We start from the raw sequence: 25,658 nt of genomic DNA on the forward strand, positions 1-25,658 counted from the left end.
CCGTTGTCATTCCTAAATTCACTTTATATATGATAATTCCAAATAATAACATATTTATCGCTTGATAAAATTATGTATTTCCTGGATTTTTATGTGAGAGCTATCACAATATCTGATTTATGACATACTTTATTGATATGTTTCGTTTAATATGATCCAAAGCTCGCTTGTGAAGATTATTGATGTTTTTAACCCTTTTAAGCGACGAATCTGGCTTAGAAACGCCTAAGTATGATAAGACGAGTGAAGGTGCAGCCAGCTGAATAACGATGATCCAGAAGTTTTAAGAATTGATTAATTGTGGAGCTCTCAACGGTCAACCATCCATTACCGGCCAGAGACGACAACCTCGCTTGAGTTGTGCCAATGTCCTCCAGCCAAGCCAAGTGTTGCAAGGCGAGAGAGGACAAGTTGTGCCGAACTAACGTAGAGCGAGCAAACTGGGAGTTGTGGCAATTCCAACCGCTCAAGTAACTAACTGTCTAACTGTCCAGCGGTTGCAACAGCTTCTCAACCGTTCTCACTTGCTGCTCTATAACCGCTCAACTGCCGCTAGAGCTGTTAAACGAGTCGAGCAAGCTCGAGTATAAGGTGGTCGAGCTCAACTCGAATATGTTATCGGTACAGGCTCGGCTCGGCTCGTTAATAAATTCGAGCTAAAATAGTGGCTCGAGCTCGGCTCGATCTTGAGCTCGAACTCGGCTTGTAATGCTCGAACTCGAGCTTGAGCTAGGCTCGCAAGGCTCAAACTTGAGCTCGAGCTCGAATTAAATTATAAATAATTTTTAATATATACTTATTTTAATAAAATATTTATATTTCACTAATAATAAGTTTTTATATAAAATAATAATAATAATAATAATAATAACCACAATAAAAATAACCAATTAGTGATTCAGGAGTAACATTAAACCTTTTTTAAACACCAAGGATCTTATATTTTTTTAAAAAAAAAGAACAAATAAAGCTATTGGCAATACTAACAAACCCACTTAAAAAAAAAAAAAAAATTGGCAATCTCTGACTTCAAAAATAAAGAAACAAAAAATATATATGTTAAAATTTTCATTAAAAATAATAATGCATACAATTATTTAATATAAATCAATGAACTTACAAAAATTCATATCAACTATAAGGAACATTTTCTGAGAAAATTAGTTCTAACCAAAAGACAATACCTGCGTCAATAAAATAAAAAAAATAATACTAAAAAAATATAGTATATTTTAGTTGTAAATAAAATAACTATAAAAGTTTACCTTGAAATAACTAAAAATAAACCATAACGTAGATTGCGAGTTTGTAAAATTTTCAGGAAGTTCAACTTCTTCAAGTGCACTTGACTCGGTCTCATTGCGTTTCTATAAAATAATGTAAGAAATTTAATATAAATACATACAATGATCAAATATGAAAAATAAATAAATAAATAATATGAACTAAAATTACTTACATAAAAATTATTTTTGAGTCCGTAACAGCTACGAATCCAATCATTTCCACACAATGCATTGATGATCGACGCGCTTTTATGTTTGTTGAAACAATACAAATGCATTGTGTGGAAATGATTGGATTCGTAGCTGTTACGGACTCAAAAATAATTTTTATGTAAGTAATTTTAATTCATATTATTTATTTATTTATTTTTCTGAAGGCAGATTCTGAAGCCACTATTATGACAGGGACAAAAAGTGTGCACTAGAAGAAAAAATTATTTTTGTAATAAAATTTATTTTGTCTCTAAATCTACTTTTTCCATTACTAATGACATTAGAGACAGAATTAGGTATGGAATTACGTTAGCCACGTGAACTTTAGGAACGGAATTCCGTTACAAATATATTATTTTTTTGTAGTGTGTGTCTGCAACCATCTTGATAAAATAGGAAACCTCAATCGTTCTCCTTTTCCACCAACCAAGAACATCCAAATTTGTATTTGCATCACAAACATATCTACCTTCTTCTAAATAAACATCCAGATTTGATTTTTCCGGAGAAGTTTTATCAATTTCACTCAAAAGCATTTGAAATTTTTCCTTACAGTTAAAATACCTGATGAACTAGACCTTTTACCAGAAGAACTAGTAACTTCAGTTTGTTTTTTTTTTCTTTTTCTAGCCAATCTCTCAGATTGAGAAGACATGTAACTATTCACATATTCATCATACAACTCATGAAGAATTTTTTTTTATTCATGTCACATAATCTTCTGCTGCATTCTCACCATAAATCACTAGATAAACATGATTCATAAGAACCATTTTGTATCTTGGATCCAAAACTGCTCCAATGATAACAGAATATTGCTATCCCCCAATACTTATCAAACTTAGTAGACATACCAATTGTCATAGACTTAATGTGATCAGAGATATCGTCTTTTTTTTTTTTTTTTTTTCATTCAACAACTCTTTAAGCCTATACAACTTCACAAGAAAGATGTTGGCCGATGGATATTCAAATCCAGAAATCATATTAGTGATTTCATGAAATATCCCTATAAATTCACACACTTCTTCCACTTTTTTCCACTATAATTCAGAAGGATTATATCGAAATCCAAGATCAATTTCTGCATATCTAGGAAAAACATCCTTGAACTCTAAAGCTGAAGCCAACATCAAATATGTGCTATTCCATCTCGTTGGACAATCCAAAATCAGTTTCTTAGATGACAACTGTAATTTTTTTTTAATGTTGTCAAATTGAATAAGCCTAGATTCAGTGGATCATTCCGTGAACGACAACACTTTTTGTGTGCTCTTATTTTTTTCCCCGAGAGCCAACTTCCTCTATAAGCAAGATGCCAAATGTCTGTTGTACTGAGAAGTAGCTCCAGTAGTACTCTTAGCAAAATAACCTTTGCAATAATAACACTGCACTTTGGTTGTTCATCTTCAAATATAATCTCTGTCATTTCATCCCAAACTTTGGATTTTTTTTTCCTTTGTTTTTTTTTTCAAAATGCCCAATTTTATCATCTATATTTTTGTCTTTTAAACTATTTTCACCTTCCAGAATTTCCAGCTCTTCTTCACTCATTTCATCAATCATTTCTTCAATCAAATTAAAATGTTTCATATCTTCATTGTTTTGTTCCATTGTAGGAGTTGATGATAAACTCTGGACAAAAAAATTGTGCATACCTTAAAAGAAAAATTATTAACCAAAATTAGATTCTAATTAATCATAAACAAATAAATATAGCGAATAGTAAAATATAAAAATAGCAATATAAAATAAATCTGTACGAATATGCAAAATAATAAAACTAAAATATTATATTCCACAAAAATTTAATTTAAAATTATTTAAAAATAAAAAATATAAATATTATTTTTATTATTTCTAATTATTAGAATGTATAAATAAAAAAAAATAGTTTAGAAACGTATAAAAAAAAAGACTACGTATAAATTTTCATTTATTTTAAATATTAAACTATTTCTTTAAAATTCATTCCAAATAAAGTATGACATATCTAAATATAGACAACAGCTCTAACTAGAAAACAAAAAATAATTCATATAAAACAAAATTACTAACTATTAACTAAATCACCTATTTTAATAAATTAGATAAACAATACTTTGGAAAAATAATTGGAAAAAATTAAAGGAACTACACGTACAAAATATATTAACACGGATAATAATAATAATAATAATAATAATAATAATAATAAATAAATAAATAAATAAATAAAAGAGGGTAAAACTAAGAAGTAATACCAACGCAAGATTTGTTGTCGTGTGTGGCTTGTGGTGCTTTGACTTTAATTTCCTTTGAAAATAAAACTAAAAGATTGTACTGGCAGAAGTTTCAGAATATAGTGGAAGAATCTTGAAAAATTATAAAGAAGATGGTTTTAATGCCAATGATAACTGCTTGAAGATTGAGGAAGAAGAAAAAAGGAAATTAGGATTACGGTTACTACTTTGCTTATAAATGGGATGTGGTGGGAAGTTGGAAAAATTTTAAATTTTAAGAATGAAAATTGAAAAAATATGAAATAAAATTAATATATATTAATATACATAAAATGACAAAAATGCCCAAGTATTAATGAGTCTACTCAAACTACTCGCAAGCTGAGCTCGAGCTTGGCTCGTTTAAGAATTATAGAGATAAACGAGCCTAGCCGAGCTTGGCTCGCGAGCTACTCGATTCATTTAACAGTTCTAACTGCCGCCTACTGCCAATCCATAAAATCTATAAATATGATCAAATTTCTTGTATAATATATCATATATCATACTGTGATAATCTGCTTTTACTCTAGCTTCAATCATGTAAGAGAGTTCTCTCAGTTAGAGTTAGATTAATGTAAAGTTACCACTTTTATAGAAGTAATGCAGTATTAAGATTTCTCCATCTTAAAATTCATTCTCAAATTTAAATTTATATTTGATTGTTTAAATTTGGAGTTTTACTCGCTTTGGAAAATGCATCAGAAAAATTGATTATTAAAGCCTAATTATGCGTCGTATTCATTAACAAATTTTAGGTAGTTCTCCGTAATTAAATACGCAGGAGCCTTGTCGACTTGCTTAATTGCTATTCTGAATTCAATTTTGATTAAAGAGAAGTATCAGAAAGGTAAAGCCACTAATGAAACAGATTTCCGAAATAAGTAATTAAACATAGGCGCTTGTCTATCAGGTCTAAAAAATGTCTAGTGACAATAGTTTTTCTTACTTATAATATTATGATCTGGGTATCATTGAAGTCTTCTTGTAAATCTCTTAAATATGATCACATATCCTTTTTTATGTCATTTCGCATTATATATATGATTCGCTATTTCACTTTCATCATCAGCTCATTTCAGTCATGATAATTTAGTCATTTGTTTAGCATACAGATCACACAAAAACACCCCTATCCATCCTTATCGCTGTTATTATCACCGCTCATTCACTCATTATCGCTATCACTCACAGCTTGCCAACCATCACTCATATATGTATACTGCTCACTGTCATCTTTACCGCTCCGCTCACCATCATACTCGCTGCTTATAAACGTTACTCCACTCGCTGTTGCTGTTGCGTCGCTCACTCTTTACTGTTTTCTTTACTTTACTGCAATTACTGTTTTTTTTTTGCTTGCTCACCATCGAGCCATCCTTTGTCACTTTCACGAATTAGCCAGACTCAGTAAAATTTCCTAATTTTATTTCACGACTTAAAATCGTTGTCTTCGATCTAAACACTCACTAGTTAAAGAGTATAAATCAATTATGATATAGTATTTTAGAATCCACAATAATATAATTTTCATTGATTTCTATATTTGATTATTTACAATATACCAAGATACAAGATTGTTTTAACCCATCAAAATCTCTATTTGCCGAGAAGATAAACCATAATCATTCATCTTAACTATAGTTACATCAATATCAAATACTACTTTCATTACCATGTTGACGGGATGTTAGCGCGCGCGCACACAGATATATATAAACAGTTGACACATAAATTACAATTCATGATACAATATATATTCTGACAACACGTAATAATTAAAAATATAATACAATATATTATTGTTTCCAACGTACTACACATATGTATATGACACAGTATAATATATATAAAGTGCAAATGAGATACATCTATATAGTACAAACAGTCAGGGACCTACCATCGGGCAAAGGTGGGCTGCTGCTCCTTGTTCCAATTTTTTTGTTTTATTTTGTTTTTTTTTTCTAATGTTAAATGTATATATATAATTATATTTAATTGTATTTTAATTAAAAATGTAACATTTAATTTTAATTTTTTTTTTCACCCACTATTATTGTATAGAAGATTATGGAAAAAAAAAAATCACATCGAATCAATAAGAATAAATCAACAGTTAGCTCCGAGAACTTGGAAATGATTCTGCCATTATAGTACAATATTATGTTGTCTGTCTTACTGTGAGATATTGTCTCTCTACAGTTAAATGTTAATTGGATCAAAAGTACTTTAACCATTGCATAGCAAAATACATATTTTTATTCTATTTTTACTATTTTCAAAATTTTTAAAAATATTATAAAAATATTTCCAAAACATTTCAAACACAAGCATAGTTAGAGGTGGTTGTTTGGGTTGGGTAGTTCGGGCTGACCGACCTGATCGGATTTGGTTTTATTGGATCAATGTTTTTTAGAAAAATAAATAAAATTCTTGAATTTCGGATACCCGATGAAAAAAAAAATTAATTAAATAATTGTTTTTCTTTCTTGTTATATATATATATATAATATTGTATATTTTTATTTATAGTACATAATTTTTACATATTTTTTTAATTTTCAATATTATATTTATATATAAAATACCACATCGACCTATACATTTAATGTATAAAAAAGTTTCTCCCATTTTATTAAATTTACTTAGTTAGGTATTTATCAAAATATTTTTACTTTATATTACAATAAATTAATATAATAATATATTTATTAAAACTTGGGTTAACGTGGAAGGAGTAACCTACTCCTTCCATTTTTTACTAATTTAATTATTTTGTCGTCAAATTTTTGTAAATCATGCAATGAGACATTTCTTGTTCTTGAATTCAAAGTATTCATTTTATTTTTTATAACTGTATTATTTATCTGTAATATATTGAAAAAAAATTGATAAATTATTTAGGAACGAATATTAAAATTCGTGTCAAATAAACAAATTGTTTATGCTTGCGTCCGATGAAAAGAGTTATATATAAATTTATATAATGTGGTCCCTTGTGCAACGACAACAACGACTACAGCTCACAACAGTGAGATGAAGATGGAGATGGAGAAGGCAGGTCCGTACGTCGGAATAGTTGTGGTGCAGTTGGCGCAGGCGGGGCTGATGATAGCCGGCAAGGTCGCCATGTCCCACGGCATGACCACCTTCACTTTCGCCTTCTACGCCAATGCTCTCTCTTCCCTTCTCCTTCTCCCAATTTGTTCCATCATTTACAGGTCCGTAAATTTCAATTTCATTTTCTATTTCAAACTCAAATACTCTTTTCCCCCAATCCTAAACCCTAATTAATTAGTTTCTTCGTTTCATTTCGTTTCGTCTCAGATTTGATTTGATTTGATTTGGTTTGGTTTTGCAGATCCGATCGTCCTCCGCTTCTGCCCTCCTTCTTGTGCGGGTTTTTTCTGCTGGGATCCATCGGGTACGACGTCGTTTCATTCATTCATTCATTCTCCTAATGAAATTGAAATTGAAATTGAAATGGTGTTTGTAGTATAGTTTCCTTGTGCAGATATTGGGATACAGCGGACTTCAGTATGCCTCGGCCACCATGTCCACCTCAATGCTCAACCTCCTTCCTGCTTTCACTTTCCTCTTTGCTGTCATTTTAAGGTCATCTCTCTCCTCCTCCTCCTCTTTTTTTGTTTTTGTTTTTTTTTTAAATTTATTTATTTTACATTTTGTTTTCGTTGAATAAATTCAATTTTCAGTTAGTTGACTGTTCACAGTTCAGATATATTGTTTCTTTAGTTGTATTCCAAAATTAATTTGAAATATATATTGATTATATTTTTATTTAAATAATATTTTATTAGATAAAATAATATAATTTTATTAAAAGTTGAAAAACAAACAAATATAAAATATTAGTATATTTTCTATGTATCTTTTTTTTTTTCACAGAGTTTTATAAATATTAGTATATTATATTATTATATAGTAGGAATAAAATAGAAATAATTAAAATAACTTTATTAGTATTGTGTGATATAAAAGTAGTTACATTTGTATAATATATTGTAAGTTAGTATTGTGTGATATAAAGATAATTACATTTGTTTAATATATTGTAAATTAGTATTGTGTGATATAAATGTAATTATATTTGTGTAATATATTGTAAGTGGTAAGATATTTGTAAAGTTAAGTATACAATACAGTTACTATGGACTGATTAAAATGAAAAAATGGATAAATTCTTAAGTGACGAAAGAAATATTTTTTTTAATTTAATTTGAAATTTAGATGTGAACCATGAAATTTTTTTTGAAAAAATTAAGTTATGATTTTCGACTAAAGTTTATTTTTTTTTGTAAAAATTAAGTAACAGTTCGACTTAGTAAAAATATTAAATGAATGATGATAATTGTTTATTTATTTTTATTAAAAAATATTTTTAAGATAGTGCACCTTATTTTTATACAATTTACATTATTCATCATATTTGAACAAAGAGTGTTTTTTATGGGTGTGTTTGTTTGGGGGTTTGGATTTTGGATTGGGATTTGAATAGTAAAAATTTTGAATTTGAATAGTTGTATGATGTGATATAAATAGGGTTTGATGTGATGTTTTGAATGTAAAATTGATTTTTAGTATAATATAAAAAATGAAAAATAGGTGTTTGATTTGATGTTTTTTGGGGGAAAAAATTGGATGAATAGTGGAAATCCTCCAAAATCCTTCAAACAAACAATATTTCTAGTATGATTAAGATACTACCCCGTCCACCACCGCTAATTTATCAATTTACTTTTTATATGTTAATATTTGAATATTAATTATTATATCAAAACATATTATAAATTAAGAAAAAACAACAAAAATATTTGTATTGGTGTCTTATAATACTAATATAATGATATTTGTATAAAAAATTATACAAATATAAGGATATTTTTAATATTAAAAACAATGACACCAAATACAAATTGATAAATTGGCTGTGGACGGAAGTAGTATAAAATATTTTGTGCTTTTTTTTTTTTTTTTTTATAGTAAAATACTAAATTGAAATAAAATTTGGGTAGGAGTTATAAGTGTATTTGTTTGGGTGTTTGGCTATTGAAAAGTAGAAATTTGAATTGTTGTATAATCCTATTATATAAATAGATATTGATGTAATATTTTAAATGTAAAATTAATTTTTTAATGTGATATAAACAAATTAAAAGATTAAATATTTGATTGTCTTTTTTTTTCCTTAAGAAAACCTCTACCTAATACTCCATTCGTCTACGGATAAAGTAAACATTTACTTTTGGCACGGTTTTTAAGAAATAATAGTATTTTAATTATAATGGATAGTTAAAAATAGTGTAATGATATTTTTGCCCTTGCTTTTTGGTATAAAAGTAATGATGCGATGTAAAGTATTTAATAACATATTTACTTTGTAATTGAACATCCTAGATAAAAATGTGTATACTTTCTAGCTGGACGGTGGAAGTACTTCCTATATAATTCAACCACATTTCAATATATATATATATATATATATAGATCACTGTCTTCAAATAGACAGAATCTGAATTATTGTTCTAGTTGTCGCATCAATCGTTTTTATTCTCCTACTGAAAATTAATAAAAGTCTCATCGGCAATATCACTTTAATTTCTGAATGACATTTTGTTTGCGTGCAACTTTTGGGTCAAATTATTTTGCCATCTTTAATTCAAATGTCATTCTAGACATCCTTCTCAAGTATTTATTTATTATTTATGTTTTTGGACCACCTTCTCCATTTAGGCAACACGTTTCCTTCTATTGTTTTGCATGCATGGATACGGACATAAATTAGGAATGAAAATGAGATCGAGTTAGCTGAACTAAGATTCGACCCGAATATATATTTTAATATAAAATAATGAGCTGACTCTATCCGGACCAACCCCGAAATGAGTCTTCATATATGTCTTCTTGTATGTGACTGTCATGAATGACCGGATTTTAGTGACATGTAGAGACGATCAATTGTTACGTCGAGAAAGGCATTAACCAAGCAACATGAAGACCCATAGGATATACCTAATACCCTAGCTTAATAAAAATAAACACAACCCGAAAATCTAATTCGAGCACACCTCGAAAAATAAGAATTTGGACCTAAAAGTAGAGTTAAAAAAATTGGGTCGGGCCAGCCCATCACAATTGAAAAATCGGATTGTGCTTGAGTTTGTGCAAATCAGACATTGTCTGGCCCGCCCGATTTACCAAAGAGTTAGATTTTAATTTTTTGAAAATATATTAATAAATATATAATAAAATTATAATTTTAATTATATATCTAATGTTTACATTTTTAATTAACAATACAAATATTATTTTATCATAATTATATTTACTTAGATTAATATAATTTTTTAAAATAAAAAATTATGCAAAATATAATTGTAATTAAAAAGATTATAAAAATTGGGCTGGCCGCGAGCCGGCATGGTTTGAAATCTGGGTTGTGTCCGGATCTAGATTTTCATAATTGATCTAACATCAAGCCGAACCAACACAACACATATAAAAATGGGTGGTTTGGGTTCAAACTCTGACCCCTCCAGGTCCACATGTCACACATAATTCGTCCAATGTAACTTGTCTCGTCGGGTCTAGTTTGCAAGGTATTAGGTTCGAGGTAAATAAACCTCGTCCAAATTTGAGGTATCATACGTGCCCCATTTAAGAATTTAACATCTTCATTGCATCTCAAATGTCTTTTTGCCTTGTTAAGTAGCTAATTAGGCCATCCTAGGGATGTAGGCAAAGCCCCTTTGTGTTTCAATTTACTAATTATAAAGTCAGGTTAATGAAGGTATACTATTAACTTCTTATGACCTCGAAGAATAAGTTCGTAGGCTTATGTAAAAATGGGAAATGCGCAACCCATGGAAGTACAAAAGTAAGGATATTTTAGAAAATAGAACGGAGATAAAGTGAAGGTGTATGTTCAATCTTTGAGAGGTGAATTCGAGGCACTTCCAGTGAAGGAATCCGAGTTGGTTTTGGATTATTGCTTAGAGTTTTAAATTTTGTGAATGAAATGAGAAGGCGTAGAGAGGATATAAAGAACGTGGAAATCATGGAGAAAATTCTTCACTCACTTCCTGAGAAGCTTGAATACATTGACATGTCAAAGGATCTAAAATCTCTCATTATGAGACAATTGATGAGTTCTCTACAAGTCTATGAGAAAAAAAATATATAAAACTCTTCCCTCAAAGCTATCAAAGATGTGACAAAAAAAAAATAAATGAAAGAAGATGTATAACAATATTGCAATGATGTTCCTAGAGGTTGTGGCGAGAAACACTCAACGGAAAGACAAGTCGCATACTCAATGTTGCAATTGTCACCGTAGATAAGTTCATTATGCCTTCAAATGTAGAAACCCCAATCGCATGCACGAAAGAGAATTAAAATATCATTGTAGTAAAAAATTTTCATAGTTCACCCTATTGATGGTTGATGTTAAGAAAGAAATCTGGGGTCCATCTTAAATCCAATTGGTGATAAGAGGAGTTTGTCTTTCACGATTACAATCAAGGGGAATTCCCAACATCTTTCCAATGTGGGACACCCAAAACTCCCCTCGGGATGATATTCATCTCAAAAGTAGAATTGGTATCCTAGCCTAAATCAGCGACCATAGCTTTACTACCATATTAAGAAACGAATTCGAGTCTTCATTTAAAAAATAATTGGTAATAAAAGGAATTCTCGTTCACCTTAATAATCAAGGGGAGCTTCCAATATTCTTCCACTGTGGGATATTCAACCATTTTCAAAGATCTAAAGGAAGCAAGAATGTGTGGTATTTGGACACCGGAGTGAGCAACCACATTACATAGAATAAGGGATTTTTTCTATGATATAACCCCAACCAAGAATCAATTCACATGTGGAGATAAATTTAAAGGAAAACACCATCTTACAAAAGAATCAGGATCAACAGCTTGTTGCAAATGTGCCGATGACAAAGAGCCGCATGTTTCACCTCAACATTTAAAGTGACCATCTTTTTGTTTGAAACTTGTGTTCATGATGAGGCATGGTGCTGTCGTCGATGATTTGTATATTTGAATTTTGGAGATTTGAAGTTGCTATTGTGTAGAATGGTGAAATGATTGTCATTCATCTCACATCCAAAAAAAATATGTAAAAGACGTGGAAAGCAATTGCAGAAAGCATTCTCCTACATAGCATTGCTAAGAGCAAGAAAGTGGCCAGAGCTCGTGCATACGACTTTTGTGGATTGATCTTCCCTAAGTTATTCAGTAAAAACAAATTATAAATAAGATTCATCGATGATTTCTCGCGAAAAATATATGTACACTTCCTCAAAGAAAAGTCGAACCCCTTTTCCTTTTTAAAAAAATTCCCAGTCTTGGGGACAAAGAATGTGACTATCCAACCGGATCATGGAGGAGAGTACACATTCAAAGAGTTTGTCGAGTATTTTGAAGCTAACGGAAGTCAGCAGTTTTTTTCAAGTCTACAACAAAATAGAGTAGATGAAAAAAGGAATATATAGAACCATTCTAAACATGCTCAAGACAAGTTCGAGGTCGCTTCTTAAATTACGAATCTCAGCTTCTATGAAGTCCGAACGAACAATTATAACGTGAGGCATGTTCAAAGTGGCCAAATCCAAAGGCTCCATTGTACAAGCTAAGCCGTTTCAATTAATTTAGATATTTGTTGTACAATGAGTCGAGAACACCCGAATTTAAAGCCAATTGAGTTATATATGATCCTAATATCTTGATTGAAGAAAAGCTTTAGGCGATCACGAACAAATATGTGTTGAAGTTAATTCCCTGTAATTTGTCAAGTTTCAGTAATAATCTCCTTAGAACAATGAAGTACTCCTAAAAATTGGGATGTCCCTAGAATTTTGATTCTCAAACTATTACTGACATATTTCACTCCTACACATAAAGATCACAGATTTTCTACTAATCTTATTGTTAAAATAGAAATATCGAAATTTTCGGTGTCATTTTTTCTTACTTATCATTCTTCAACTGGGATTCATCATCACTGGTTTCTTCACATTCATCTTAATTTTTCTGGAAATACTTGGAGACAGCCCTATTCCCCAGACATTTTGATCGGTTGGAAACTTGCTTTCATCGATGATTGTGAAATTAGATATATTTTCCATTTTTTAACGAACGCTGCCATGTTATCTATCACAGTCTTGTTACAGAACTAAGGGGAAAATTGCAAAATATATCCCCATGTATACCTCATTATCACTTTTGTCTTGTATTTATCTTACTGGCAAAAAATATTTTACACATGTTTACAAAAGTCACTATTTATATCATTTGGCCGCGCATGGTGTGAACGTCACCGCGCGCGGCTAAAGGACAAAAATAGCAACTTTTGGAAACATGTAGGATATATTTCGCCAACGAAGTAAATACAGGACAAAAGTGATAACAAGATATAAATGGTGATATTATTTGCAATTTTCTCCAAAAATAAAATTTCACTTTGTATTCTAAGGAACTTGTCATTTATTCTTTATGATCGATCAATGCCTATGGAGGCAGCTAAACCTGAAGCTTTCAATGTTCTATTTATTGCATCACTTTGGCTGTTGTTACCAACTTCTTGAGTTAAGTATGCACATAGAACTGAAGTTTAATCTATTATCGATTTCAGGATGGAGAAATTCAAGCTCTCAAGTTCAACTACTCAAGCTAAATTAATCGGGACAGTGGTGTCAATCATCGGCGCTCTTGTACTAACTCTCTATCAAGGCCCTACAATTTTTGAGAATCCGCAGCATTTGAATGCATCTTCCCCAACTCTTCTTACACCTTCATCAGCATGGCTGTTGGGGGGATTACTTCTTGCAATCGACACAATCGTGTCTGCTCTATTCATCATCGTGCAGGTTAACAAGAAATAAAACAACAAACACGGCGTATTCAAAAACAGAAAAAAAATGTCTGATCCGTAACTCGTACCTGCAGGCATTGGTCCTCAAGAAATGCCCGGCAGAGCTGATTCTGATGCTCTTCTACAGTTGCTTCGTCGCCATTTTATCTGCAGCCACGTCTATGGTGATAGAGAAAAACCACGACGCCTGGAGCCTCAAAGATAAGACGAGGCTGATCCCTGTCATATACTCGGTATCCAATGCTTCTCACAAGTCCATCGATTTTGTAATGATCACGGATTCATTATACTCGGTTTATGCAGGCGCTTTTCGGCAATGTATTCCAGGTTTCGATTATTATGTGGTGTGTGAAAAGAAGGGGTCCTCTCTTTGTATCTGTGTTTCATCCATTGGGTGTCATATTTGCCATTGCTATGGGCATCATCCTCTTGGGAGAGTCGATGTATCTTGGAAGGTATGTTTAAGCTTTGCCTATGTAATTAACCACTGTTTTTTTACCTGGAAAAAACTACTAATTTAGTCACATACTACAACCAATTAAAATGCAGTCAGGAAAAACATATAAGATAACAGTGATAATTGAACATAAGTACTTGATTGAATTCAAACTTTAGACTCTTTTTAGATATAATAATTAAAGGTTCGCGGAGTTTTAAAATTTTTTAAAAAAAAGTAAAAAGTTAGTATTTCATTATATGAGTTTGCTTGGTCAAAATAATTAAAAAATAATGATATTTTAATATTAAAGTAAAGTAGATAAAATGTAAAACAGAAGTATTATAAAAAATTAAATAATGAGTTAGATAAAATAGTAATTGGGAAAATAATGGCAAAATTATTGTTATTTGTTAACATAGGAGTAAAAAGAGTGAGTGTATAAAACATTTCATGAATAGACATAATTTCGGAGGATATAAGAGTATTTTATTTGATATTTTGTAAGAAAAAATATATAATGATATAATTTCTTTTTAAAAATAGTATGGTAGACGTATAGTACTAAAAGTGATTTTTGGACACATGATTTTTGAAAGTTATGAAGTTTTGAAAAAAATTTGATATAGTTTTAAAGATCACGTCCTTGATGTGATGTTTCATATAGTAAATATATTTCTGATGTAATATTTTAAATGAAATAATATATATTCAATATGATATTTTTTAAAAATTTATTGAATAATAACATAATTTTCAAGTGTATAAACAAATCATAATGTTTGGTAATGTTTTGGCAGTATCGTGGGATCGATTGTTGTGGTGATTGGGTTTTATTCAGTGATATGGGGAAAGGCTAAAGAAGCCCAGCAGATTCACCAAAAAGACATCCCATCGGATAATGTTGCACAAAAGATGCCTCTGTTACACCATACTGATTTGACTCAATCAGCACTGTAATCGAAGTATAGTGGCATATGGTGAAACAAATACTCTTTCCGTCCCATTGAAAGATTATTATTTTTCATTTTCGTCCGTCCCAAAATAAGGTTACTATTTTCTAATTTAGTAATTGTACTACCTACTTAACATAATAAATATCCTTTCAGCTTACACTATATTACACAAATATCATTATTTTTATATTACACAATACTAATAGAGGTATTTTTGTCTTTTTTCACTACAATACATTATAATACTAATATTAAAAAATCTACGTGCAAAAAGTAAACGACAAACCTTACACCTGACGGAGGGAGTAATATAATTGATGCTAGTATTTTTATTTAATTCCGTTATTGAAGTTTGGATAGTGAATAGAGTAAAGATTTCATTATTTATGTAGATTTGTTTTTCATATGCTAGCATTGTGTTCTTATTATGTTCTTTTATGACATATTTTAGCCATTGTTTATCATTGTTTTCCTACCCCTGACCATAAGCCCCGCTACAACCCTTATTGAAAGTCCCTTTGATTCTTTATGTTAGATTCGAGTATTTAAGTAAGAGAGATTTGATTTTTACTCAAGCCTATAAAATAATCTTTTGTTGCACTACCTGAGTATTGAGCCAATTATACACTTAATTCCTTCAGAGAGCATGTGCGAATACACTTTATCCTGTGAGGTTGACTTGGCTTGATGTGTTGAATTTCGGATTGAATTGGTTGTGTTTGATTCTCTTGTCATATTGAGTCGTCTACGATTTCTTTGGCTTATTTCGAATCTATGCTTGAGGGCAGCATGATCTAGGTGTGGGGAGAATTGATAGCTAGAAATCGCATGCGTCTTATGTTGATAGCATATGCGATATCTGAGTGATTTTGATTGGATTCTACCTAATTTATATGCGTATTGTTTATGTGCAGAAGGCAAATATCAAATTTGGCATAATTGACAAAAAAAAAAATTAAAGAAAAATACAGATTTGTACCACCTAGTTAGTCATGGTCATGACTAATTATACCCTCCTGACATGAGAATTTAATTAAAGGCTCAAAAGCCCAACTACAAAATAATTAGGGCAAAAATTAAATAAAAAGGTGAGTCACACGCAGACGCAAGAAGAGAGAACGACCATATCTAATTGTTCCTCTTAGGTAGTAATTGTTTTGAATTGGGTTTTTTTAGATTAGAATGCGATTAGACAATATTTCTTATGGGCACACCTAAGTTTACTTGCTTAATTAGGAGTAGTTAATCTTGAGATCGAGAAGGTTGAGCGAAAGCTGCGAAATGAAGCCAAACAAACCACCTCAGAATTTCTAGCTCTAGCGACTCTGAAAGTGATCAAGAGACTGTCATGGCTGAGGATACCCGCACTCTAAGGGAGTTGGTTGCTCCCAACTTGGCACAATAGCCCTTATTCATGAACTTTCCAACTCTGAATAACACTATTGCTTTTGAACTGAAATTTGGCTTAATTCATTTACTGTCTTCTTTTCATGGACTTGCAGGCGAAGAACCTCACAAACACTTGCAAGAGTTCGACGTAGTGTGCTCCAGCATGAAACCGCCAGGTGTTACTGACAAACAGATTAAACTCAAAGTATTCCCATTCCCGGGGGTTAGACAATCAAATTTAATTGGGAATGAACTATTCAACCCAGTTGTCACCTATTCAAGTGCGAATACAATTATAGATATCCTACCTGAATTGACTTTAGATTATTAGACTAATTAAAATATCGGTACCAAAACATTCAATCAATCTAACAATCACAAACGTTATTATCAGAATTAGACAAATATTGATAATAAAAAAGAACTTTCATAAAGAAAATTAAGAATCTCCAAAACAAAAGAACCAAAACATGACCATCGCTCACACCAAAAACGTATCTACTCCATAATCGAATAGTAAAGAACAAAAAGGAAAGATAAAGTCATAGTGGAAGGAGAAATCTTCTCTGTCGATTTGTTCCTGCGCGATATATGAGTCTGGCAGTCTCCTGCTGTTGTGCATATCTGCTCTGGCCGTTTTCTCTTCTTGCGTCTGCGTGTGACTCCCATTTTTATTTAATTTTTTCCATAATTATTTTGTAGTTGGGCTTTTGAGTCTTTAATTAAATTCTCATATTAAGAGGGTATAGTTAGTCATGACCATGATTAACTAGGTGGTGCAAATCTGAATTTTTTTTATTTATTTTTTTTTGTCAATTATGCCAAATTTGATATTTGTCCTCTGCACACAACAAATAAACAATACACGTATAAAATTAGATAGAATCCAATCAAAATCACTCAAATATTGCATGTGATATGAACATAAAAAACATACTATTTCTAGCTATCACACCTTAAATTCATGCATTCTTAATAAATGTCTTAAGTTGGGGAATACATCTGAAATTATTAAATTCCGCATATTAATAAATGGATATTGTGTAGAGCTGGCAAAAACTGACCCGACACAACAACCCGAGACGATTCGACACGAAATAATTGGGTTGTGGTCAAAGATTTCAATTCGATTACGTATACGGGTTGACACGATCCCGACACGATAATAAATGGGTCGGGTTAGGGTTGAGGCTCTCAACTCGAACCCGACACGACAACCCGATTATAATATATTAATATTTGTTAATATATTTATTATATATATAAAATAATCATAATTTAATAATTTTTTCATAAATTAATTTAAACTAAGTTCAATTTTAAATAATTCAATCCTCAAACCAATAAAAACTAACATACAACAAAATTAAAAAATTATTTTATTTGAATCAAGAAATTAGACTTAATTATTTATACGGGTCAACACGAGTCAACCCGAACCCGACACGATAATAAACGGGTTAACCCGAACCCGACACAATAATAAACGAGTCGGGTTAGAGTTGAGTAATTTAACCCGTTTAAAATATTCAACCCGATACGAACCCAATACGAATCGACACCATTTTCGGCTCTAATATTGTGATTATAAATTAATTTATTCAGTATTGTGAATTTAAAATATATATTGGGTGTTTTCAATTTGTGTTTTGGATAAATGTGTTTTTAATATTTAGTGTGAAAATTTGAATATGTTATATGAAAATAATATTTTGTATTAAATTATAATTTCTTTTTAGTTGATAAAATGTATATATATAAAAACAAAATTAATTTTTAATATAATATAAAATATTGATATTTGATTTAATGTTTTTAATAAAATAATAATTTTGAATTTGAATCCTTAGACAAATACTCCCGCCATTCCATATATAGTGCAATTTTTAGTTTTCAGCACGAGAATTTTGAAAATTATAATTTGAGAATTAGATAATGTTTTTATTTAAATGATGTGCGTTGTTCAAAATTTTCTATTTCAAAAAGATTATACAAAATTTGAGATTGACAAAAAAAAAAAAAAGAAAAAAAAAAGAAAAAGAAATTCATGCACTTGGGAACATGAAGTACAATTTAGAGTGAATTATTATTATTTAATGGGTGCCCAATGTAATATAAAATCTAAAGGAAAAAAAAAAGAAAATAATTAACATGTAAATAAACTTTTGAAGTTTTATTATTTTTAAGAATTTATAAGTGTAGGTATATATAAATAAAAGCTATACCTATGAAACTCTTGTTTCAATTTAACCTCTAAACCCCATTGTTATTAGAATTGTCATCAATTTTTTTTTTTGAAAGTGATTACATATACAACAAAGCCAACTTATTAAAACAATAATTATGGATGATCTAATGGTACGAAGATGGACTTGTGATCGTAAAATTATGAGTTCAAATTTTCAAGGAACTCCAAGTTACGTTAGCAACAAGAGCTGATTGCATTCATCAAGCATCAATAAAAATTAATCATCTTTAGTTCAATTATTTTTTGCACTATCTCTTGTGCAAAACAATAAACAATATTTTCTTAAATGTTAAGATAAATCATTTAACAATTCTTCACTTTTGAATTTTTGAAAACAACATTACGAACAATTTCATTTTGATCAATCATATTTTTAAGTATCTCCAAATATTTCTTATATTTGAATAATTTCCAATTTTATTATAACCACCAAAAAAACAACTTTTGGTGTAACATAAACCTACATGAAACAATTGAAGTACAAAGCTAAATTCGATACTCATTTATTGCATTAAATCACTGCATTTCTTCAACGAAGTATTATGAGCATTATTAACAACACCAACATGAACATCCAATCTTTCTTTTTTATTTCAAATACAAAATTCTTTATTTACAAAAGTTCCACCACCACCTTTATTGCTAATTTGATCTCTAATCAAATAGAAACACAAGCATATGATTTATCTTATTTGATGTTATACTCTAACAAACTAGAATATTGATCAAATCAATATGGATTGAAATGACGCAATTTACCTTAAATCATTTTATTAGAAAAGTAATGATCCCACGATCGAGAACTTGTGTTTGTATCCTGCGATGACAACACACTTATAGCGGTAAATGGTTTATTGGACACGGATTTCATGATGATTGAGTCAAATTGGCATGTTGATTTGACTCGGTCAGCACATATGATAAAAGTAGACAATAAATATTTCTAAATAATTTATATTTTATTGTAACACAATTATATGATGTTTGTCGTATTATAAATATGTTATATTGTATATAATATATGTTGTCTACTTTTATTATATATGCTGATTTGATCCAAACAACTGGAATTATATCTCTTTCGATTATCATATTTCATTTTATTGTCATGTTATTTGCTTTTTTTTGTTTTTGTGGATTCAATATGTGAGATACTTGTTGATATGTTATGTATTTTAGATTGGTACTTCCACGGTAAGTATCATTTAAGATCAATATAAACTATTTTGTGTATTTGATAGTTCTTTGAATGACATAGACTACTTTAATACAAAAACCGTATTTTCTAGCATTTTTTTTTTAGTTGTCTTTTTATAGTAAAAATTTCTGTCATTTTTGTTTTTGTTTTTTTTTATTATTATAAAAGAAATTTTTAACAATTATTACATATACTCATTAAAACTTGTGACTACATGGTAGAGCAAAAAATTGAATAACATATGAAGTAGTAAAAATCCCGTTAAAAAATAAAAGTAAACAAATAAAAATTGGTAATATGTATTTAAATAAGTATTTGATGTAATATTTTAAATAAAATTTGGTAAATTGCGTAATACCCTCTTATATTTTAGTACAAATGTATAATATAATTCATATTTATTTATTGTGTAAAATTCATATGTTAAATTAAAGTATACACAAAACACCTTATTCGTCCAAATTTGATGTTTGATTGTAAACACGTACCTAATTATATAAATTTTATACAAAAAAAATAGGTAAAATATGTTAAATTGGTTGTTAATCTTTAATTATATATATATAGTAAAATCAGATAACAAATTGTCTTAAAAACAACGACTAAATGAATGGTGTATAAATATTTATTTATTATATTAAAAAATATTATATTACATATTTTACCTATTTTATTCGTATAAAATTTGCATAATTAGTTGCATATTTACATCCAAACATCAAGAGATTTCACATAATATATAAAATATAAGGTATTTTGTGTTGTTATATAATTAGTGATATAATTAGTGGTGAATAATATTCTTAACTTTTTCAAATACAAATATATTTTTTTTTTCTTTCACAAAATATGACAAAAAAAAAAAAAAAAAAAAAAAACACCCATAAACTCGCATGCATTATTTTATTTTATTCATTTCGATACATACCAACCATTCTAAAGCTCATCTTCCTCTCATACACTCAAATTCAAAGCAACTCCAAAGACAAACAACACCATAGATTCTATGAAGCATTACAATCTATGGATAGGCAACAACAAATGATCATATATCCTTAGTTGGCTTTAAGGAGATAAGCATCGAGTTCCTGGAAATTCTTGATAGCAAATTCCTTAATGAGGTCGGGATTTGGGACATCTTCGCTGGCCTTGTCGTAGTTGCACGACCACTTCACCACAGAGCCATCTCCTTTCGAGCTCACCACAGTCTTCCCCTTGAAACTCTTGTAGTATTTAAGCATCTCCCCGTCGATCACCGTGTACTCCACGTTCTTGTTCGCCTCATCCACCTTTTCTATCTTCTCCTTTGTGCTTGATATCTCAGATAGTCCTGCATACAAGAAATTATTTTTATATATCTATAATCCATTTATATATAATTAAATTTCTTAGGGTGTGTTTGTTTGTGGGTTTAGATTTTTGAATAGTTGTTTGATATGATATAAATAGAGGTTGATGTGATGTTTTGAATGAAAAATAAATTTGTAGTATAATATAAAATAAAAAAAATGAATTGTTTGATGTGATATTTTTAGAGGAAAAAGAAATTTGCATAGTCAAAACCTGTGGATAAAACCCACAAGAAAAAACACAGCCTTAAGTTTTTTTCACTTATTTTAAAACTATTTACATTATAAAAATCTTAGAATATCCAAAAACAACAAAATAATACCAAAGTAATCACACATTTAGTGTTTGGTTGTGGAGGTTTTGGGAATGGATTTATTTTTTCAAAAAATATTTATCTTAAAAACATCAAATCAAATTTATAATTTTTATTTATTATATTATATTAAAATTTAATTTTATATTTAAAACATTATATTAACAAATATTTAAATTACATCAAAAGAACTATTTTAATTCAAAATTTTACTCTTAAAAACTCAAACGTAAATCCAAAACTCCACAAACAAAATAATACTTGCAATTTTAGTTAGGCATCTATGAGTAGTTGTCACTATCATCTTTTACATTTCATGAATTGTATTTTACTCTTATATTTTACAAAATATAATTCTCATTCGGAAAAAAATCACTTCTATATCCTCTCAGGGATAATGAACTTGCTTTGTTTATATATTTAAAGTATATGATCAAAATATAATGAAGAAACATATAAAAAAAAAATGATAATTATCATAGATATGAACTAGATTTATGAAATTTCCTTTAGAATTTGTATAGTAATATAGATACATATATATATATATATATACCGGATGGGAACTTAATGAGACGGACGGAGCCGGCAGATTGTCCATCGCCTTCGAGGACCTCAATGCTCTCATACTGCTGAGGCATAGCCTTGGGGAACAAAGTGGCCGAGTTTTTTATGCCCTCCCATATCTTTTCTGCGCTCGATTTCAAGTCCACCTCGACTTCAAGAACCGACGCCATTTCTCTTGAATATAACTAACAAACAAATAAAGCTATGTAGGAGATCGACGATGATAAATCAATGCAATGCCCTCCAACAATGGTTTTTTCCTCTATATATAGAGAGAAAGAAGAGACACTTTGTTCAATTGACAATTATTTTTACTTTTTTTTTTACTATTCAGTTCTCGCAATTTTTTACAAAAGGTATTTTTTCGATCTCTTAAAAGTGTGTTCATTTTATTATTTTAGGTAGTCTACTAAAAATATGTCTATATCATATTTAGTAAAAAATTTAACTATTTGTTAAATTTCTATTTTCAATCTATTTACACAGCTCATATATTTCTCACGTTGATCAGTCTATTTTAATTCAAGATTTACTTTATTAATTTTCTAAATTTCCAATTTTATTCTTATGAAAATATTAAAATATTATTTTTATTAATCTATGTATTTAAAAAGTTTGAACATACTTTGATGATACTATTTTTTTTCATAACATATTACATTAAAACTATTATTTAAGCCAAAATTTAAATAAAAAAAAATCAGAATGTTCACTCAATATTTTTTAATGGAACAATTCTCTATAAATATTATCACAACAATACAAATATACACACATTAATATAATATATACATTATCCGGGCTCATAAAAAGTCAATCATTCAATACAAAATATTATTTTTACCACATGCACAAAAATCAATTTATATAAAAACGCTGAGTAAACAGACTTAGTAATTAAATATATCCATTGGTAGTGTGCATGAAATTTAATGAAATGTAGCTAGGGTGACAACTACCACCCACCATCTTCATAAATCTAAAATTCATGTATGTAATAAGTTATGACCGATTGAAAGATGATATATAAATGGCCTTAAATTGTGTCACCCGATTTGGTCTGCAATAATTGAGCCACTCCCAAGTTAGATGAGGGTTTATTGTTGGGACCTTATCACAATAATATATATATATAGTCAAACCTTGTGATGATTTTATTTTATTTTTATTTTTATTTTTATTATGTAACAATCGCAAAAATTTTATAAAAATATGTCATTTGTTTCATAAATATTACTCTTTTCATTCTAACGGAGAGTATATTTTTTTATTATTTTTAATTATATGTCTCGCTCAAAAGTATATATTTTCTATTATAGTAGAAAAAATTACATATTAATATAAAAAAATACTCTTTAAATTTTACATAAATTACAAACATATCATTACATATACAATTAATTTATATATAAATATGTGTGTTTGTTCTGTGAGATGGTTTAAAAGAATATTTGTTTATGCGATGTATAAGAAATTGTGTAGATAATATAAAAATAATAAATGTATGTAATATATTAATATTTTTAAAAAACATGTATTTTATTTTTTTTGTAAAAAAACACATTAAGACTAATTAATAAAATATATTATTTCTCAATCTATTATAAAACACCAAATGACTTCTTTAAATTTGGTAGGTAAAAGTATATTCAAATCAATATTAAAAAAAAAAAAGAATTGAAAAAAAGAAACAAGACATATTAACATCAAATTTCAAAAGAATACAAACTCTTTTGAGGGTTTGATTAGTTTGTTTTTTAAAATATTTTTGCATTACATGGAGCAATGTACTTTAGAACTTTATAATTTTATATATTTTTAACATTTTTATATAAGAAAATAATTTTATTTTTATTTTTTTTTTTTTTGCTCTTTTTGTTTTCATTTTTTTATTATGCATTTTTTCATTTTTTTTAAAAAATATCACATGCAACAACTATTTTCCCTCTCAAATGTCAAAAATCAAAATACATTAAAGAAAAAAAAAAAAAAAAAAAGAAAGAAAGAAGAGAGAACATCTTATATTTCAATCAAATTTACTCGATATAAATATCATCTTGCAGAAAAATGAAAAAAAAAAAAAAAAAGATAAATATAAAGACACTCATTCCATATTTCTATACATATTTAACATAGATTAATTTTATGAAAATAAAAAGTTTTAAATATATAAATATAGTTGTTTATTTACAAGAGATGTAAATTTAATATTGTAAATTGTCATAATTTTTTAGGTTTTTATACGGCATTTTACTATTTATCATAATTTTTTTTTAAAAAAATATCAAATCAAACACCTATTTTTTTTTTTTTATATTATACTAAAAATTAACTTTACATTCAAAATCATCACATCATAAAAAGTATTTAAATTCAAAATTTTTACTATTCAAATTTTAAACACAAAATCCAAACTCTCAAAAGAACACGGAAAAATTAACACTATTTAATTTGTATTGTTCCCAATATAAATACACTATCTATTATCATAAAACACCACATCAAAATATTATTAAAATAAAAATTCAAATAAGAAATACAAACTCAAAACAAAACAAAACAAAACACACGTTTTTAAAACACTAAACATAAAATTTAATTTATTTATAATAAATGTAGAGGGACCAAAGTTAAATATAAATATTCTCACCTATAAGACCAACTCCAACTCACTGCATAAATACAGTGGGTTGGGCAAAAAATGGGGGAGGGGCTCCAGCTCACCCCCACATACCCCGCCCCCCACCCCCATCATTGTTGAAGTAATGTATTCTATTTTTTAGTGGAGTTTTTATAATATTTTGTGGAATTTTATTTTTTAGAATATGATATAATATTTTATATATTAAAAAGTTATATATAATTTTATTTTTTTTGAAAAGTAATGTATAATTTTATTTTTTTTAAAAGTGATATATGATTTTATTTTTCAAAAAAATAATGTATAATTTTATTTTTAAAATTAATATATAATTTTACTTTTCGAAAAATAATATAATTTTATTTTTTTTAAAGTTACGCGTACTTTTATTTTATAAAAATTTATGTATAATTTTTTATTTTAAATAGTTATTTGCCTTGATAACACTTAATTATTTATTTAAAATTATTTTATTTGTAATAGTTATTAATTATAAATTTTAATTTTAATATATGTAATTTTTAAATAAAATATAAATTATATGTGTATGAATTATAATGTAAAAATAATTAAAGTTGGGGTGTAATTTATAAATATGAAAAGTTATATAAAATAATATAAAAGAAGAATATATATAGAATATACTTTTTAGAGTAAAAATTGAAGTTTATGGTTGGAGTAAAAGTACAGTAGATCAACTGTATCTGTACTGTAGTAACTACAAAAATAGAGTGACGGGTTGGAGATGGCCTAAGTTGTTAAAATGGAGAATATTTACGAGGGGGCGCTTTTATTGTTGGATCACATAATTATATTAATGGTGAGTATAATAATTATTAAATTAGAACATCGTATAATAATAGTTACACATGGAATAGATCATTTAAAACAAAA

The 25,658-nt window shown here is 28.6% G+C and overlaps 2 protein-coding genes across 2 annotated transcripts; one reads left to right on the forward strand and one right to left on the reverse strand.

Annotated features, from left to right (window-relative positions):
• Positions 1–6,738: 6,738 nt before the first annotated feature.
• On the forward strand, positions 6,739–15,220 carry LOC127261793 (WAT1-related protein At5g40240-like). Its single transcript, XM_051290194.1, has 7 exons — positions 6,739–6,981; positions 7,122–7,184; positions 7,262–7,375; positions 13,427–13,661; positions 13,741–13,899; positions 13,970–14,121; positions 14,903–15,220. The coding sequence occupies exons 1-7, from the start codon at positions 6,797–6,799 to the stop codon at positions 15,060–15,062; spliced, it is 1,068 nt and encodes a 355-aa protein (XP_051146151.1). The 5' UTR covers positions 6,739–6,796; the 3' UTR covers positions 15,063–15,220.
• A 5,557-nt stretch (positions 15,221–20,777) lies between these two features.
• LOC127261916 (MLP-like protein 423) lies at positions 20,778–22,368 on the reverse strand. The gene is made up of 2 exons (XM_051290354.1): positions 22,113–22,368; positions 20,778–21,223 (listed from the first exon to the last, which is right to left on the reverse strand). Exons 1-2 carry the CDS (start codon positions 22,291–22,293, stop codon positions 20,949–20,951), a joined length of 456 nt encoding a protein of 151 aa, XP_051146311.1. The 5' UTR covers positions 22,294–22,368; the 3' UTR covers positions 20,778–20,948.
• Between the last annotated feature and the right edge of the window lie 3,290 nt (positions 22,369–25,658).

Source organism: Andrographis paniculata, unplaced genomic scaffold (assembly GCF_009805555.1).
Source record: "Andrographis paniculata isolate CXL003 unplaced genomic scaffold, ASM980555v1 Contig64END, whole genome shotgun sequence".
Classification (NCBI taxonomy): Eukaryota; Viridiplantae; Streptophyta; class Magnoliopsida; order Lamiales; family Acanthaceae; genus Andrographis; species Andrographis paniculata.

Excerpts from the sequence above, each read along its gene's own strand:
- LOC127261793 (XM_051290194.1), top strand. The coding sequence starts at position 6,797 with ATGAAGATGGAGATGGAGAAGGCAGGTCCGTACGTCGGAATAGTTGTG. Across the intron at positions 6,982-7,121 it reads ATTTGTTCCATCATTTACAG|ATCCGATCGTCCTCCGCTTC; the intron begins GTCCGTAAATTT and ends TTGGTTTTGCAG. Across the intron at positions 14,122-14,902 it reads GAGTCGATGTATCTTGGAAG|TATCGTGGGATCGATTGTTG; the intron begins GTATGTTTAAGC and ends ATGTTTTGGCAG.
- LOC127261916 (XM_051290354.1), bottom strand. The coding sequence starts at position 22,293 with ATGGCGTCGGTTCTTGAAGTCGAGGTGGACTTGAAATCGAGCGCAGAA. Across the intron at positions 21,224-22,112 it reads TCTCATTAAGTTCCCATCCG|GACTATCTGAGATATCAAGC; the intron begins GTATATATATAT and ends TCTTGTATGCAG.